The sequence below is a fragment of the Muscardinus avellanarius genome, assembly GCF_963383645.1.
Source record: "Muscardinus avellanarius genome assembly, chromosome: 13".
NCBI classification, from domain to species: Eukaryota; Metazoa; Chordata; class Mammalia; order Rodentia; family Gliridae; genus Muscardinus; species Muscardinus avellanarius.
In genome coordinates this window covers 59393588-59412120 of record NC_137799.1, presented here as the reverse complement: position 1 = coordinate 59412120, position 18533 = coordinate 59393588, and the positions used below count along the sequence as shown (strand labels likewise).

Below are 18533 nucleotides of genomic sequence, written 5' to 3'. Positions count from 1 at the left end.
AGGGTCTAGATTAAACTTTTGATGATTTACTAATAGAAGTCAATAGAATGAGATTTAAAGCATCTACACATTTCAGATGCATAGCATAATATACAATGTTGAACTAAGTCTAACCTATACCTACAAGTAAAAGACTTCCAAAGAAAATTAAAATGCACTAAAGTGAACCAGAGGACAATTAAATACACACTGCAATTTGTTCTTTGTTTTTGAGTATAGAGAGTTACGCAAAACATTTATTGTTGACATTTGTGGGAGTTAATTGAGAAAATCTCCTTGTCAATGGTAGGAAAGGTATCATTATTTGAGTTTTATCTCCTTGGTAGAAAATAGTTTCTGAGGTAAGAGACAAAATTCTAAGGGTGCACTGCTTGAAAAAAAATCCTGAAATATGTTTTTGTGGACAAAGAATGCTATTTATTACTACACTCATGTTACAATTCTCCACTGTATAATGTTTATAACACTTTGCCAGGTTATTCTCCACAAATACATGGTCTTTATAACCTTAGCTATTGAAGGCAAAAAAGGCAATGAGGTAGAATATTTACCTAAATATCCATATACCAATTATAAGTAGACATTACTTTAGAAAAATGATAAATGACTAATAGCACTTAAATATTGTGAGTTAAAGACATGAACTAAGTCTTTGGTTGGGTTTCTCACAGGCCATGTTCTTTATTTTCTAAAAAAAAGAAAAAAAGAAAATAAATGGGACTTCTTGTATATCCTGACTATTCATCATGGGTAATTTTAAGTATTTAACTTCACGTCAGGAAAATTGACCAGAGTTTTCCTCTACGGAAAACCTAGGGGAGAGTATCTTTAAACTAATTTTGTTCAAAATATTCCATTGAATAGCATGACTGTCTCACTATAATTAGTACAGCGGTAATGCAATTAATCTCCAAATTGCTGTAAGGAGGAAAAGGCATCTCAGTTGCTTAACAATCAGAATCAGCACAGCGCTGGAGGAACTTGGGAAAGGAACTGTTGGCTGTAGGTGAATGGCCACCAAGAACCTCCCCACACACACCATTTCTAGTGCCTAAAGGTGAATATCAAGAGTTTCTATTTTGAAATGCAAATTCTTTGGTTTTGAGTTGGAGAAACATCAAAAGCAGATATAATGTTCATTATTAAAAACAACACTTCTGGAGGTCACACTAAAGGACCCATCTTTCTTTCAAGTGAACATGGCAATTGTTTCTAAAGCAGACCATCAACTTATGGTTATTAAAAACATGGCAAAAGACTCCCCCCCCCTCTCTCTCTCTATATATATATATACATATATATATGTGGTGTGTATATATTATGTATATATGTATATACGTGTATATATATACACACACACACATATATATATAACATACACACACACACACACCAAATATATATATATATATATATATATATATATATATAATATACACATATTGTATCTTATGTATCTTAAATGGAGAAATAAAGTCTTATCCCTGGTGGTATATTCACTGGTAAAAGTGTTTCTGTGTAGTGTTCACCAGGATGGTTTGATAGTACCTATTCAGAAGAGAAGCAGAAAAATATCAAAGCAATACTGCCTCTGCCTCTAATAGCGCCCAGTCTGCAAACTCTGCCTACTGAAATTGCATTGACATGCACTGACAGATTTTTTTTCCATGTGAAAGTAATAAAAGGGACCAAAAAAAAAAAAAAAAAAAAGATATTTCTCAGGCAGAGAACTTTTTTAAAACTTAGGGACAAGAGAATGGGAGGATTATTTCTCTTCAGCTCTTTACTAGTTTATACAGCTAAAAGCTTAGCTATGAAGTTTCCATATCTTTTAAGGCAGCTAATACATGAACTTTCATACTGGAAATACTGAACTTTGATACTGAAAACAGGTGTCTTATCTGAAGATAGAGCTGAACCGCATTAGAAAAGGATTATCCTACTTAGCACATTGCTCCTATTATACAAAATCCTGAGAGAGATTTTTTTTTTTTTTTTGTCTTTTAATTGAGATGAGAGTAAGATGCTTCTGTTAGAAGCTGGAGCTTTACCTTAAAAACATAAAGAAAAACTGAGAACAATATGGGCAGATTATCACCTAATATGCCCTCTTCACTTATAAAGAAATTGAAATATACGTAAAAACAAGCACTGAATAATTAAAGAAATGCGTAACACTAAGGGCCTGATTTTAATTTGCATAATTTTTCCCCTAACAGTGCCTAATTAAGACATCAGTTTTAAAAAAAATCCAATGGAACTCTAAGATTTTCCACACTGAATTAACGTTAAGGACTTTTAATGGATGTCTTAATTAGACTTTGTTATTCATGGAAATTCTACACAAATTAAAATCAGACCTTGTGTGCACTGTTCCCAGCTGAGTCTAGCAAAATGCTCTACGGCACTGAAACTTCAGAACCTATCCTCTGACAGCACATTTCATTTCTAAACTGATATACTAAGATCACACTCTGTGACTTAGTTATCATTAGTATTACTGTCATTGTGCCACTTGCACATTTTCTTCCACAATACAAATAGTTAAGTTTAACTGCAAAATTCAAGACTTAATTTAATATATTAGCAAAGGTAACTTTTCTAGGTAACCCAAAAGGTGCTGAATACACTGTTATTCAAAATAAAACACTCAGAAAACAACTATTTTGTTTCATCTTAACAAATTAAGGACCAAAGAGCTGTGTTTTTCACCCTGACCTTTGTTAATTATGATTGATATGCACATCTTATTTACTCTAATTTTAGTAATTTGGAAGCAGTAATGATAGGCTGTTATGAAAATCCCCCAAAGCATTAAAAAGGTATAATGAGAAATAGACAAGAATCTTAGAAGTAAAGCAGCAAAAGTCAAAATACTAGATCATAGATCCAAATTACAATGCAGATTTTGGATAATATGATCATTAATGGACCCAACTTGGCCCAAACTGTCTACTTGATTGTGGAAAATCCTCTCACACCAAATCCCTCTGCAGTGACCTCTCCATAGAAGAAACCACATGTCTAGGGAGTAAGAAATGCACGTGAGTCATGAAATTTATACAACAAATCCCTAAAACCACTGCACAATGTGTACAAAAAAAGTTGCTTCTAGCAATGCCACTCATTATTAAATATAAGTCATGTCTCTGCAAAGAATATTCAAGTAGTCATCAAACACTGAAAATGTTTACATTGCCAAAGCTTATTTTAATACCTAATAACTGGTTATAAATACAACTATAAGTTCTTTTGTGTGTGTTTATTTTAACACATACCTTGCTCCTGCCTGAAATAAGCACTTTGTCTCTATGTCAAACCTGGTATCTCAGAGGTGTGACCTTCAGTTTGGAGCACTTTTGGCAATGAGCATTCATAAATTCTCCCCTTCAGCCAATGAAAATCCCCAAATAATAAGCCAAAAACATCATCGCAAACATGCCCCCTTTGGGGTAATCCATTTCCTACCTGTCATTCAGCCACCTTTAAATAAAAACATATTGGGTCACCAAGAAACCTCCTGGAGATGAACTGCAAGACTTGCTGTTCTGCCAGACAAACTGTCTGACTTAGAGTTACATCTGTCCCAGCTTCCTTAAGCCCTAAGCTTATTTTCTCTCTTATTTTTACCTGGCTGGTTTGCGGACTGGATGGGTCATAAGAAGGTACATAGTTCTTCAGAGTATCCTGAGGATTCAGGTGGGGAGGATATCTGATTGTTGGATGAGAGAAGTAGCTCGATGGGGCTGGAGGAAGGATAGCTTGGGTTGGAAACGGCAGCGGTGAGGGTGGTGGTGGAGTGCGAGTTGAGATGACTGCAGAACACAGAAAAGGAAAGAGGGGCTCGTCAGTCAACGAATCTCCTTATAGATTTGTCCAGTCCTACAGAATGCTGTGAAACTTTAAAACCTGCAGTCATGTGTTTCTCACCATGACTTAACCAAGCTCTCTTAAAATAAATGAGTTTTGCATATTTATCCTCAACTGCTGAGGACACAGAGGCAAAACCTAACCTAGGGAAGTAGCAATCCTGCTTTCTAGATCCATGAATGATTAAAAAAAATTTTATCTTTGACAGGTTATGCCATTACTGGATAAAATAATTATTTGAGAAAATTTCCTCCCATCAAAAACACATTCTTTGATTATAAAGTCTTTGTCTCCCTAACCATAGGCACTAATTAAAGGGCAAAAGAGTCCCCAAGTTTTCTACTAAAATTCAAACTGGAAGTGTAAAATGATTTCAAATAAATCATTTTCCCATTTATTCTAGCAAGTAGTTGTTAAGCAAGGAAGCCAAAAATTAATACAAAAAAGCTCTTGTCATGAATTACAGAAGTACTTTTAGACATTAAAACATAGTACATAGGAACTCTTTCTCCTAATAAAGGTGTTCTTTTCAAAACCAACAAAGCTCTATTCTACAGCTATTCTTCTCTCTAACTTTTACTGTGTTTTAAAAATATTAAAACCCAAAATAAATCCCCAGAAAAGCAATATAATTTTTTCTTATAGGTAGGTATATCAAGTTACCCATAAATCATATATTTCATAATAATTTAATAAAGGGAATTACTGTAGAAACATATAATGTAGATGTTTTAGAAAACATATTATGTAGATATTTAATTTTATGTAACTTTTTAACAATAGTATGATCATAAAAATTGTTCCTTTTGGGGGAAGTATTTTAGTTTTTTGTTTTGGATACTGAGGATTGAACCCTGGACATTTTACTTCTGAGTTACACCTCTGGCCCCTTTATATTTTTTATTTTGAAACAGGGTCTCACTGAGCTGTGGAGGGTCTTACTAAGTTGATGAGGCTGGCCACAAACTTTCAAGCCTCATTTCTCAGCATCCCAAGTACTGAGATTACAGGTATGCATCACCATGCCCAGTTTAGGTTTTTAAATATAATTCTTATGTTTGAAAAATGGGGGAAGACTATAATTGTCTGATAATTCTTTCTACAAGGTTGAGAGAAATAATAAATAAGGCCAACTAATATATGTAGAAGTAAATATTAAACGTCTATTTCTATTTAATGTATCTTTCCAAATCATAGAAAATTAACAATGATAAATATTTAATGTTTTGCAAGACAACTTAGCAAATAATATGGAAAAATTTATTTCTTTCCATGCTCTATAAATGAAGATCATTTAGAATGACTTTCTCTAATTTTGTAAACACATGAAAAAAAACAAAACCAGCAACAGTGTAAGAGATATTATCTTTCCAAATGAAACTTTTGGAAATTAAGAATGTATATCATAAAAGAACCTTTTTTTTTTTTTTTTTTGGTGGTGGTGGTACTGGGGTTCCTGGAAGCCCTTCTACCTCCGGGCTACACTCCCAGACCTATTTTTTATTTTTAGAAACAGGGTCTCCTAAGCCAGCACCACTGGCTTCGAACCTGCACCATCTTCCTGTCTCCGCCTCCCAAGTCGGGGATTACAAACGTGCGCCACAACGCCCGGCTAAGAACCATTAATTTTATAGTCACAACTCTGTTTCCTGATTGTCCAGGGTGCTGTTTCTTAGAATTTTCTGGACTGTTATTACAGTGTATTTCCTGGGCATAACCACAGAAACACTGGATAAGGACCAGCAGCTGGGACAAGGGCCCAGAATGTACTCCACATAATTGTTCCATATGCTGAAGTCTGAGTATCCCTCATCAAAAGGATTCATTTCAGAAAGCGATCACACACTTCTTAAGACAAAGTTCCTAGCTGGGTTTGGTGGCACACACTTGTAATCCCAGTGCTTGGGAGGCTGAGACAGGAGGATCACACAGGTTCAAGCCAGCCTCAGCTCCTTAGTGAGGCTCTCAGCAACTTGGTGAGACCTTGGGAGTATAGCCACACACACACACACACACACACACACACACACACAACAAACTTCCTTACTAAAGTGTTACTTTAAGAAATATACCCATTTGGGAGTACAATTTTTAAAAAGTGCAAATATTTAAAATTTTTAAGGGGAGGGGAGGGAAAAGGCTGAGGCTAATTAATGGAAAAGCTACATTTGAATATGTGGCCGGGCGTGGTGGCACACACTTGTAATCCCCGCGCTTGGGTGGCGGAGACAGGAGGATCGCGCAGGTTCAAAGCCAGCTGTGCTGGCTTAAGAGACCCTGTTTCCAAATAAAAAAGTATACAATAGGTCTGGAAGTGTAGCCTGGAGGTAGAAGGGTTTCCAGAAACCACAGTACCACCAAAAGAAAAAAAAGAAAAAAAAAGAATATGTGTATACATGTGAATATAAGTTAACCTGGATACTCAGTATTGGGAGGGAGGGAATGGGGAAGGGGGAGGGCACCAAGTACTGTGTGAATATATACCACTGTCAACATGATCCACATTATGACATGCGACTATAGTGCACCAGTAAAAAAAATAAATAAATTTGGCATGTTTTTACTTAGTGTTTAGGTGTCCTTGATCTTAGCCTAACTTACCCATGGTCTTTGCTCACATGTATATACAGACCCTTAAAAGATATATACACAGTTCTATCTTGGGTCTTCCAGGTTTTGGGAACCAATTTGCCCTTAGTTATTCTGGAGTCTCTTTTCAATTGAACTGGTCTAAATTAATTCTAAATTTGCATTTCTAGGCAATCTGGCATTGTGCTTGTGTGAGCTATAGCAGGCCTGATATAACTGGGTAGAATGTCCCTTTCAAATTGCAAGTAAAATGCCCAGTATGGTGGCACACACTTGTAATCCCAGTACTTGGGACACTGAGATAGAAGAATCACAGGTTCGCAGCCAGCCTCAGCTACTTAGTGAGGCCCTGAACAGCTTAGTGAGACTCTGTTTAAAAAAATAAAGAAAAAAAATAGAACTGGGTGTGTAGGTCAGAAGTAGAAATCCACAGTACCACACCAAAAAAAAAAAAAAAGCAAGCAAAAATAAGTACCTTCTCAATAAAAGCCATCCTAGTCTTTAAGAAAGAAAAGCAAAATGCAAGACAAAGAAATGTTTTCTTACATATGTATACATGTATTTCTTCTCTATGTTATACATGTATTTCTTGTCTATGTTATTGAAAATTTTTCCTAATTGTTCTCTCTGGTCTTTATCCTTCTAAAACTTCCTTTGTAGTTATATAGGAATTTTTTTTAATATCATTACAATTACATAACTTCTCTGCTAAAAATCTTTCACTGGCTGCCTAACTGCTTCCAGAATAAAGTCCCTACAACATCATAGAACAGTACTTCTTTTATTTTCTGGTTACTTTTACTGCTAAATAAGTAAATACTGATTTATGTATAAAAATATCACCTACAGAAATAGAGTCTATATATCTTAATGTCTTTGGAATAATGCTAAACTCAGAAATATTGTTGGAAACTCATCTTTCTATAATATATAGAATCAGAACCAAATCCTGAAGTTAATTAAGATAACTATGTACTCCACTTTTTCTAAGTTCTTAAGATTAAAATCTTTCCAAGAAAGGCATAAATGAGGCAAAAGTACATATATGAATACTACTAAATTGTATAACCATGAAAATATTTTCCCATATATTGATAAAAACTATTTTTAGCAGACTGTGACCCTCCTCCTTTTGATTGAGAAAACATGGTCACTATCACTATAATTATGAACTTTTGTTCCATCCCTGAGGGTCAGAGCCCTGCAAACAAGGGGAAGGCTTCTCTTCTTCTGTGCTTTAAAATCCTTACCGCTGTGTGCAACTCCAGGTATTCCGGGATGGTGGTGCTGGGGGAAAGTGCTCAATCTTGGGGAAGAATCCTGTGGAGATGTAGAGCTGAACAATGGCTTTTCAGGTTTCTTCATAGTAGTTGGAGAAGACATATCTGAAAGGAAAGAGGAAAAAATTCAAGGTCAATGGCCTTCTTAAGCTATAAGGTTCACATCAACAGAATAATGGATCTCGTGTTCCCAAGACGTTAATATTTTTGTGCTTTGGCTCATTTACAAAATCTTTACAGAGGTTCTGAGGCTTAGATATATTAGAGCCTTAAAATATTTGTCTGAAATCTTCTCTACTGACACTAGCCAATATCTTTATTAAGAAATTATTCCTATTAGTAAAGAAATTTTAAAGTCCTGCAAATCCAAGTGACATGTTTCCTTTAACCCCTTGGTTCACATAAAGTCTTTTTGACCTCAGTATTTTATTCTTTGATTTATATGACACAGCGCTTGTCTTATGATCCACTGACTACACTGTAAAAACAAAGGACAGCCTGGTGTGAATGTGAAAAATATTCTTTGGGTATGCCGATAAATGTATTAGTGACTTAACATCTTTTATGGAGAACTCATTCACTTGCTTAGAAAAAAAAATCTTTAATTTTCTAACTCTACAAGCAATAATTGGGTTCATCTATTTGCCAGATAAAGTAAAGATGTAAAGAAAAATCGTGATTCCCACCCTAGGAATGTTCACTGTCCAGGAAGAGAAAGTGGCTGGCAACAGCTGAGAGGGGGGAAGTGTGTTGAGAGCAGGGACACTGTGGCATTATGGGCCCCATCCACAGCCTCTGTGTGAGGCAGCCATCAGCTTAGTTTTCCCAGGCTAAGGAAGGCATGCCCCAGTGGCTGGGGGTTAATAACAGCAGAGAGGACATGTTCAGAAAAAGAGAGGCACACAATCTGCAAGTAATATGACTCATCTGTAGAATGGGGAAGGACAGCAGTAAAAAAAAAAAAAAAAAAAAAGAAGTGGGGGGAATAAGTAGCTGGCAGGACCCAGGATGAAGGCCCTGGATGTCCCATTCCAATGTTCAGAAATGCTTAGCTTGATGGGGAATATGCTATGGATGACAAACTAGGATCACAATCACAGCGGAGAGCAATCCCTTCAGGAACCCCACAGAGGATGGATTATACACAATGGACCCAGAAATCATGGTGGCCCATTTAAGAAAATATGTGATTAGTACATTTATTCTATAAATATTCATTGAAATCCTAATTTATACCAGTCACTGCTGGTATAGATGGCAGGCCATTTAAGAAAATATATGATTAATATACTAGTTCTATGAATATTCATTGAAATCTTAATTTATACCAGTCACTAGTTGCTGGGGACACCAGGGTGAACTGGGTCCACCTTCCACTTCTATAGAGCTTAAAAGCTAGTGAGGGAAAAGAAGAAGCTAAGAGAAATTACAAAACAGTATACAATGTGTTGTGACAGAAGTATTCAGGGCTTCATTCATTCATTCTCTATATGTTTAATACCGCTAAAAGATCCTAAGAGACTGAAATAGGAATGAAGACAGAGCTAATGCAGTTGGTAATTAAGCAGAATTAAGTCAATTCAATTAATAACAGATGCGGAAGGTCATCATCTCAGGTGCAAGGAGCTTGCGCCATGTAGCTGGTTGGAACAGGGAAACTGGCAGGAACCTCTGGGCGATAGGAAAGAGGCCTCTGAGCTTAACATCTTGAGCAATGTTGATTTTTATGGAGGTTTATAAATTTGTAGTAAACTGCTCAGTGATATGAGCTACAACATTTTTATTTTATTATAAAGAATTTTAAATATATACACAAGTATACACAATAAGGATTCTGGTGTCCCTATCACCTAACCAGTAATTGTCAATTTAAAGCCAATCTTATCTCACCTCTACTTCTATCTACTTTTTCATCCCCCTGTACTACTTGAAAGAAAAATCCCACACATGATATAACTTCGCCTCTATATATAGTCCTGTGTGCATATATCAACTATACAGTTTATATGCATATGTCCACAGGAAAAAAATGTGTGTGTGTGTGTGTGAGAGAGACAGAGAGAGAGAGAGAGAGAGAGAGAGAGAGAGAGAGAGAGAGAAACTTGAGATTGAACCCAGCAGCCTTCTACCTCTGAGCTACACCCACAGCCCTATTTTTTTATTTCTTTTTTGAAACAGGTCTAAGCTGTAGAGGGCCTCACTAAGTTGCTAAGGTTGACCAAGAACCCGAGGTCCTCCTGTCTCAGCCTCCCAAGTACTGGACTCACAGGCAAATGCTACCACATCCAGCTCTGTGTACATATTTTAATGAAAATGGACATGCTCCAAAGACAGTAGATATCACTGTTTACCAAAAATGACAGATGTACTTATAGCTTTAAGTTATGCTTTGTGACTAACTGGCTGTCATTAACCTTTTGGAACTTTGATGAGTCAAAGACCTTTTTCCTTATATCTTTCTTGTAATGAAAAAAAAAAAGAAATTTCGTTCACAAAACCATAGCAGGCCAGGCGTGGTGGCGCACACTTGTAATCCCTGTGGTTGGTAGGCTGAAACAGGAGAATCGCACAGGTTCGAAGCCAGCCTCAGATGGCTTAAGAGACCCTGTTTCCAAATAAAATATAAAATAGGTCTGGGAGTGTAGCCTGTAGGTAGAAGGTCGCTGGGTTCCATCCCCAGTACCACCACCAAAAAAAAAGAAAAAGAAAAAGAAAGAAAATAAAAAGCAATTATTTTAAAAGGTAATGATGTAAACAGTTTTTTGTGTGTTGCCTACTGAGTTAAACCACTGTTATATGGCATGGGGCTGTAACTATCTTCTGTATTTCTAACTTTTAATAAACTTCTTTAAATCTTAAAAAAAAAGTACAAGGAACCTCCATTTCACTTTTACAGTATGCAGCAGGTTTTAAAATGGACTCTTAGTAAAAGAACTTCCCATTAACACTCTTGTGCCTACCTGTGCTTAAATAACAATAACAATTTCTATTTTTTTTTTTTTTGGTGGTACTGGGGGTGAAACCCAGAGGCTTTCTGTCTCCAGGCTATACTCCCAGACCTGTTTTTTACATTTTATTCGGAAACAGGGTCTCATTAAGTTGCTGAAAGCCTCACTAAGTAGCTGAGGTTGGCTTCGAACCCGTGCAATCCTCCTGTCTCAGCCTCCCAAGTGCGGGGATTGCAAGCGTGCGCCACCACGCCTGGCTTAAATAACAATTTCAAATCAAATAGAACTGTATAAGTCAGGTTCCAAAAGATCCTTAGTATAAATGACAAGGCACAATAGACATCACTTAAAAATAATTATCAGTCCGAAGTTTGGAAGTAGAATAGTACATTCTAGCTATGTCATTTCTGAGGATCATTTAAGGCAGCTGTGACTACTGCAACTATATTGGAATGTTCCTAACTCCAGCCAGCCTCACATGAGACATTATTTTTTTGTAAAGGGCACATAAATCAAAGATGTTTTTATAGATGTTTAAGAATATAAGCAATTATGTAATTTTTAATTTATGTAATTTTTTTCTTGGCCAAAATAATACGCTTGGCTTCACTGGGTAATTATTATGGGTCTATTTATTTTTCTGGTGGTCTTTTAGGCACGTACCTAATAATAATTGTACCTTCATGTTCAGAACACACAGAAGATGATGAGAGGTCAGCTCAGCAGAAACAGAATAACATTCACTGTTCAAAATGTAAAAGGGGTTGCAAACCATTTCTTCCTTCAACTACAAAACAGTCACTTGGAGTGGTAAAAATAAGAATAAGAAGGTTCACTGGCAAAACTACAAGAATTTGCCTTTGCAGCAGGTAAAGAACGGTAGTCTTAGAATGTAGGCTTCATTGTCTTTTTTCCCCATTAAATGACATTAGCTCTGAGCTCACTAGTCAATAAAGAAATAATACTGGTAAGTACTTAGAGAGATGCAGAAGTGAATTCTTTCTCAAAGAGAAAAACAACTCTCTGGACTGAAGGGGGAATAAAAGGTCAATTACGTAGGGGAAATAAGGGTAGAGTTTCCAGCCATTACATTTTAACCACGAACCAAACTAGCATTGTTTTGATTTTAATTTTATTTTGAATGTGTGCAGCCTAATAGATTTCTCACATTAAAAAAGACACCATTTCTATTTTTAATGTACTCAAATGCTACAGAAAAAACATTTGAAGAATAAATATATAGAAGAGATAATTTTGCCGACCTTTCTATGAAAGACAAATGTCATGCTTTTCACAATCTACTGTCTCTCAAGCAGGAAGAATAATACATAAAAAGATTAAACTGAAAATAAGCTGAATAATAATAAATTGGCATAATGCATAAATATATAATAAGTTGAATAATAATACATAAATAAGAATGCATAAGTTGAATAATACATAAGGTGAGGAAGGTAGGGGAGAGAGATGGTAACAGAATCAGCTGGAATTTCTGTGGGTGGGAGGAAGGCAGGAGCTGCTGGTGGCTGGTGGGAAAAAAGTAAAGGCCAGTGCTGGCCTGAAATTGAAAAGAAACTTCAATTCTTAGAAATAAATTTTAAAATAAGTAATTTCAGAATGAAAGAACTTTCCCCAACTTTGATTTTCTTCCCCTCCCTGTCCTTATAGATTCCGCTAGGTCTTTTTCACTTGCTATGTGGCTGAATCCTTTCTGGTCTTCTTTTCAGAACCTCTTCATCATCCTCCACTGTAAAAACAGTGGTTGGAGTTGTTTCCTTCAAACCATAGCTTCCGCAGATTAAGATACACCGTGACAGCTAATTATTAAATAATTTTTTTCTTTGTCAATCCATTTTGCTTAAACTTGAGCAAAGCTAATTTGCTTACAGTCTTCTTGAGGGGCAAAAGGAATGTGGTTCTAACTCTCATTCCTTGCCTGTGACATTCTTTTATATTAGATTATTACATATTTAGACTCTCTTTACAACATGCAGAAAAGTATTTTAATCCATTGAATAAGCCTACATTTTTATAAGTAATCCTTTCTAATAAATCCCCCCCCCCTCTTGGAGGTACTATGGATTGAACCCAGGGGCATTCCATCACGGAGTTACAGACCCAACAATATTTATTTACTTACTCATTCATTCATTCATTCATTCATTGATACTAAGAATTGAAACTAGGGGCATTCTACCTCCAAGCTACAGCTCTAGCCCTTTTTATGTTTTTTTTTTTTTTGAAACACTTTCTCCTTAGATTGTAGAGAGTCTCACTACTTTGCTGAGGCTGTCCTCTGAACCTTTGATCCTCCTGTCTGAGCCTCTCAAATCCTGAGATTACAGAAATGCACCACCATGAATTTTTAAATTTTGGAACAGGATCTCTTTTAAGAATGCATGTTGACCTTGAACTTGGGATCCTTCTGTTTCAGCCTCCCAAGTACTGAAATTATTGTCATGCACTACTGAGCCCAGCTCTTCCTTTAAAATTCTGAGATCTAGATTTCATTAATAATATTGTATTTAAACCTTATATTACTTGAAGGCTTTTCATTATTATTATTTTTCACTTGCTCTATTCATTGAATACACTTTAAAAAAAATGGCTTACTTCCTGTGAAAAATGATTTTACTAATGACACAAAAAGACATGAAGGCTGAAAGATCATGCTACTTGATATAAGATTTTTTTTTTTTTTTTTTTTTTTTTTTGGTACTGGGGCTGGAACCCAGGGGCATTCTACCTTTGAGCTACACCCAGCCCTATTTTTTATCCTTTATTTTAAAACAAAATCTAAGTAGCTGAGGCTGTCCCAGGACTGAGATCTTTCTGATCCTCCCGTCTTTGCCTCCCAAAGGCTAGGATTACAAGCATGCGCCATCATGCCCAGCACGAGGTAATAATTAAAAAAAAAAATCTAGGATTGAAAGAAAAGTGGAAAAGGCAAAATAGACTCCATATCTAGGCAGCCTATTCTAGAATCATTTACAAGTGAAAATAAGAGTGGGATGAAAAATAGTAGTGTAGGATGAGCAAAGTAGCCATAGACGGTGCATCTTAAAATGCATCCTCCACATGAGCAGAAATCTCCAGATTGGAAGTTGTTGAATGTGAAGTAAAGAGACAAATCAAAATCAGTCACCGAGTGTCCAAAAAGCACAAGGAACTCTGGCTAAGTGAGGTTCCAGGTGCTACACAAGGCTGCCGGGTTCCTACCCTGGTGAGACCTGCAATTTAACAGTAAGGGCAGATATTGAAGACAAAAACGTATTAAATAATTGGAATTTTGGCAATGTTCGATAACAAGAGAGGATTCTTCTTAATGGCTAATAGAGAGGCTATAGTTTTCAAAAAGCCAGACTTGCATTAATGGTGCTATTCTTTAGTGTCTATACCTATGTTTAGATTTATAACTGGACAATTAGCTACAGCTTTAGAAACTAACTGTGTAGTCAAGTATATAAGAAAAGATCACCAAGCAAGGAAAAATTTGAATAAGCGACTGATAAAAGTTGGTTCATCTAGACTTCAGCCCATCTTGAATAAGTATTTTGCCAAATCAAGTTATCCTGTCATTTTTACTACCTAGACTTTATTTCTTTGGCACTGTAACATATATACATCCTAAGCTCTGATGTGTCCTTCATTTCACAGCATCACTTCAAAGAGATAAAGGCTTAAGCAAATAAAGAGTTAGAGCCACTCATCTCCCAACAAGGTAATTTCATCTACAAAAGAGGAGAGCTGCAGCGAAGCACAGCGTCTGCACTCCACTCCTCAGCAGCTTGCACAAATGGCGCTCCAGATGTATATCTGTTCAAGTCAGCCCAAGGCAACGATTTTGATCAATTCTAATGTGATAAAATGCTGCAGGGAAAGTGTGCAGAAACGTGTTTACGTCAGCCCTTAATTAAACTGTTGTTCACTTCCAAAGAACCTTAGGAAACACTAATGAGACATGAGTTTTGGCAATTTCTTCATCAAAGCAAAGACCCCTTCCTCAGTCTGTAGCAGCCTGTCATCCAAGTCGCTCCCGGGATAAATGTCACATGGCACTCCAATCAGTTAGCCACCTGTTAGGAAAACTTCACTGAAGTCAACTAGTGATCTCGGGCAAGCTCAAACAGCCACCTTAACACCTGCCTGTCTGGGACACCTGCTCCTTTTTCACATATAGTAGAGCAATATGTTAGCTTTTCCAATATGCTCGAATAGATTTAAGGTTACAAATCAGATTTCTATAACCTCCCAAGAAAACATATTTTCCTTTTAAAATGTCCTGTTCTTCCCTATAACACTTTTGATAACTGTTTCAGAGGCAATCAGGAAAGTTCAGAAAGATATGGTTGTAGACAGATTAATGACTATTTCAAATGAATTATGTAAGAGCACACAACAATTTATGAATTTCTAGAAGCTATTATTTCAGCATACCATAACACTAAATTAAAATATATTAACAATCATGTCATTCCTATGATTTAGAAAAACAGATTTATATCTAACAAAGAAGTAAATTGCCTCAAAATGTTGTTTCTTAAAATATATTTTTACTGGTGAACTGTATTCTCATATTGTAAGGAGGTCCAGAACATACATGCACACAGCACTTGGTGAGCTTTCTTGGGCTTCCTCCCAACTCCCTCCCCTTCTGGGTACATGACATTGAGACTGGCCTTGATAATTTTACACATATACATGGCAAATGTTTTAAAAGTCCAATTCTTTTACATTTTTTATGGTTGTCTTCTTCATGTACATGCCACCTTTAAATGAATCCTATAGATATATATCAACATTTGCTGGCTTCTCCTAGGTATCAGTATTTAATATTAAAGTCAGTTTTTTGTTTTTGCTTAGTGCTTAAAAAGCCCTATTCATTGTTAAAAAGATCTTCTTAAGTCTTTTACATTATCATGCTGGACATTTTACTGGATCCCCACCCCCAGAAGAAAAATCAAAGTGCAATGGAAAAAGTGTAAAACATCTGTTAACTTTGACCCTCTGGTATGACAGGGACCAGAGTATGATAGAGACCAGAGAAGGAAAGTAGGTAGGTGAGAGCATTGGGCCTTGAGACCCTACAAGGACTGGGGTTTGACAAGTCTTACTAAGTTGGTCCTTCATAGATTTCCAGTTTGGTTTATATTTTTTACTTTTATAGGTTTTTAGACTTAACATGAATTTTTAAGCAGTTTTATACTTTTACAGATCTCTGCACACTAAGAAAATTTTTTCAGAGCCCAAACTCCTTGTTGGATGAAGGCATAGGTGGTCAACCGCTACAAAATTCCATTGAAACTGTCAAGTGACACATAGCACTAAAAGTGAAAAATGAATTTTGGCTAAACTGGGCATTCTGTTTTCCATTAAAACATTGAGTGGAAGCTGGAAGACAATATAAAAAAGATGAACTATCTGCATAAAATGATAATGTTATTTAAAATAAGATAATAAATGGAGAGGCTACCAAATCAAGCGTGTGGGATGAGTTCTGGAGCTGATATCTGATATTTTTATTTCAGACCACAAATCTAGAGTCAGTCTCAAGACAAGGAAACAACCTGGGCTCTGTGCCCAGAGGACAAAGAGAAGGCAGAGGAGATGATCTGCCAACTGAATACTAAAAGAGACCATGGTTTCTCTTCCTCTGCTTTTGCCTTGGGGTAGATAATGTTGAGGAAAGTTTACAAGTTATTCACAATGGTAGAGATGTTATGTGAAATATCATAATTAATTAATTATCAAGGCCAGATTAAGTCAGCATCTTGCCTACCTGTTATTTCCTATTCCATCCTAAAGCTTTGATATATTTATTTCTATAGGTTTCCCTACGGAGATTGATAATTATCTTCATTTTAACAAGTTTTACCTACACGTAAAGGACTGGTATTGGGGAATGTGCCGTGGAAGTAGAAGAAGAAAGGAGAGAAGGACCAAGTACCCTGTCCTTTATGTGAAAGCTTTCCTCAATTCTCTAAGTACTAACTCAATTTCTCCATTTCCTTCACAATTAAGTAGAGTTAGCCAGGCACAAGGGAAGAAAAGATGTGGTATGATCCCTGATGGCTTAAATGAAACATAAATGACAAGAAAGAGGTGCCTGGATAGAGTCACAAGGCCATAGAGATTGTTCTATAAACACATTTCAGAGAACATGCTTCAAAACTGCTTACAGAGCCATGTGCGACATTTAAATTATTATTCATATCTTGGTGGAGTTCAGCCACTCATGCACTGCTAGTGGGAATGTAAACTCCTAAGACCTTCCCAGATTCTATGCCAATATTTACCAAAAGTCTTAACAATGGACATAAGATTTAACTCACAGTAGGAATGTATTAATTCCTTTAACAAAACTTCATTGAGCTTCAACTTGGTGCCAGGCAAAATGCTAGAGACTAGGAACAGTAAAAAGAACCAGACAGGTATGAACTAATCAGAGTAGATACAAAGATTTAAGTGCAATAGTGCTCACTGATTCTTCATAAGATATAAACCCAGAAACTACCTAAAAGTTCACAAGCAAAGTAGACATTCAAAATGTATTGTATAAGCCGGGCATGATGGCACACGCCTGTAATCCCTGTGCTTGGGAGGCTGAAACAGGAGGGTCGTACAGATTCAAAGCCAGCCTCAGCTACTTAGTGAGGCTCTCAGCAACTTAGTGAGACCCTGTTTCCAAACAAAAATATAAAAATAGGTCTGGGAGTATAGTCTGGAGGTAGAAAGCCCCTGGGTTCCATCCCCAGTACCACCAAAAAAAAAAAAAAAAAAAAAGTATGGTATAGCCAGAGTGGCATATTATAAAGCAGAAATCAAATTACATGGTAAAATGTCATTTGTAAGCGAAAGAAAAAGTAATTTTCAAAATAGCAGATATCATAAAGCCCAATTTAGTGAAAAAAGTAGATTACTCAAAATAGAATGTATATAATATTTAGAGAAAAATAGAAATATAATTTAGCACATATGTTCAATATCAATAAAAGTACAGTCAAATATTTATTGGAGTTGTCTCTACATAATGGGATAACAGATAATGTTTTTCTTATTTGTATTTACAATTTGTTTTTCCAAACTACCCACATATAACAATTACTTCTACTATAATAAATAATAAAATATATATTTTGAGGGAAATACTATCTGTAGCTCTACAGAATATTATAATTATTAATATTTAATTTTATTAATTTATAAATATAGTACTGGATCTTGTTATACATCTGACATTACACTGTCTAAAGGAAATGCTTTGTGTTGCAAAGTGAGAAGTGTTTAAGTCACTTGCAGTTCAGTTCCCTAAAGACAAAACAATGTCTTATTGAAATCACAGTGAAGAAAAGAGAATAAATATCTGAATATCTGTTTCTAAGGACTCTTCTAGATGTAACATTTTATGATTGTGTGGCAAATGTGGACAAGTCCTTCCCACACACTCCAAGTTAACAAAAAGCTCTGAATGTTATGACAAGACATATGGACTAGTCCCACTACAGTAGTTGGACAACGATGCCAGATGATTCAAAAATAATTAACTGCCATGTTAAGAAAGTACACACACACACACACACACACACACACACACACACACCACTCTAAAATAACTCTAGGAAAAAAATGGTAAGCCATGTTAAGAGGAGATAAGATATTATCTGCAATTAGCATTCTCAACCTTCTTTTAAAATGAAATCAGTTCCTTTTTAAAGAAGGAAGTATGGTAATGTGTTCAGTGAGTGAGTTCTTACTTTCATCACTGAGTTATTTAATTTTAATTATACTTGTGCATATTACTGTATTCTTTAGTAACTGGAAACATTTTGAAATGGTTGAAGCCTCT

General features: G+C 35.9%; 1 protein-coding gene across 2 annotated transcripts in view; it reads right to left on the bottom strand.

The window, feature by feature from the left end:
- Nucleotides 1-18533, bottom strand: part of LOC308272009 (nuclear factor 1 B-type) — a 61866-nt gene that overhangs the window by 29537 nt on the left and 13796 nt on the right. For both annotated transcript variants that reach the window (XM_080708732.1, XM_080708733.1), the window contains exons 3-4: nucleotides 7710-7844; nucleotides 3631-3815 (exon numbers count right to left, since the gene is read on the bottom strand). In XM_080708732.1, the coding sequence (XP_080564858.1) occupies nucleotides 3631-3815; nucleotides 7710-7844 (320 nt within the window). The remainder of the gene's footprint in view (nucleotides 1-3630; nucleotides 3816-7709; nucleotides 7845-18533) is intronic.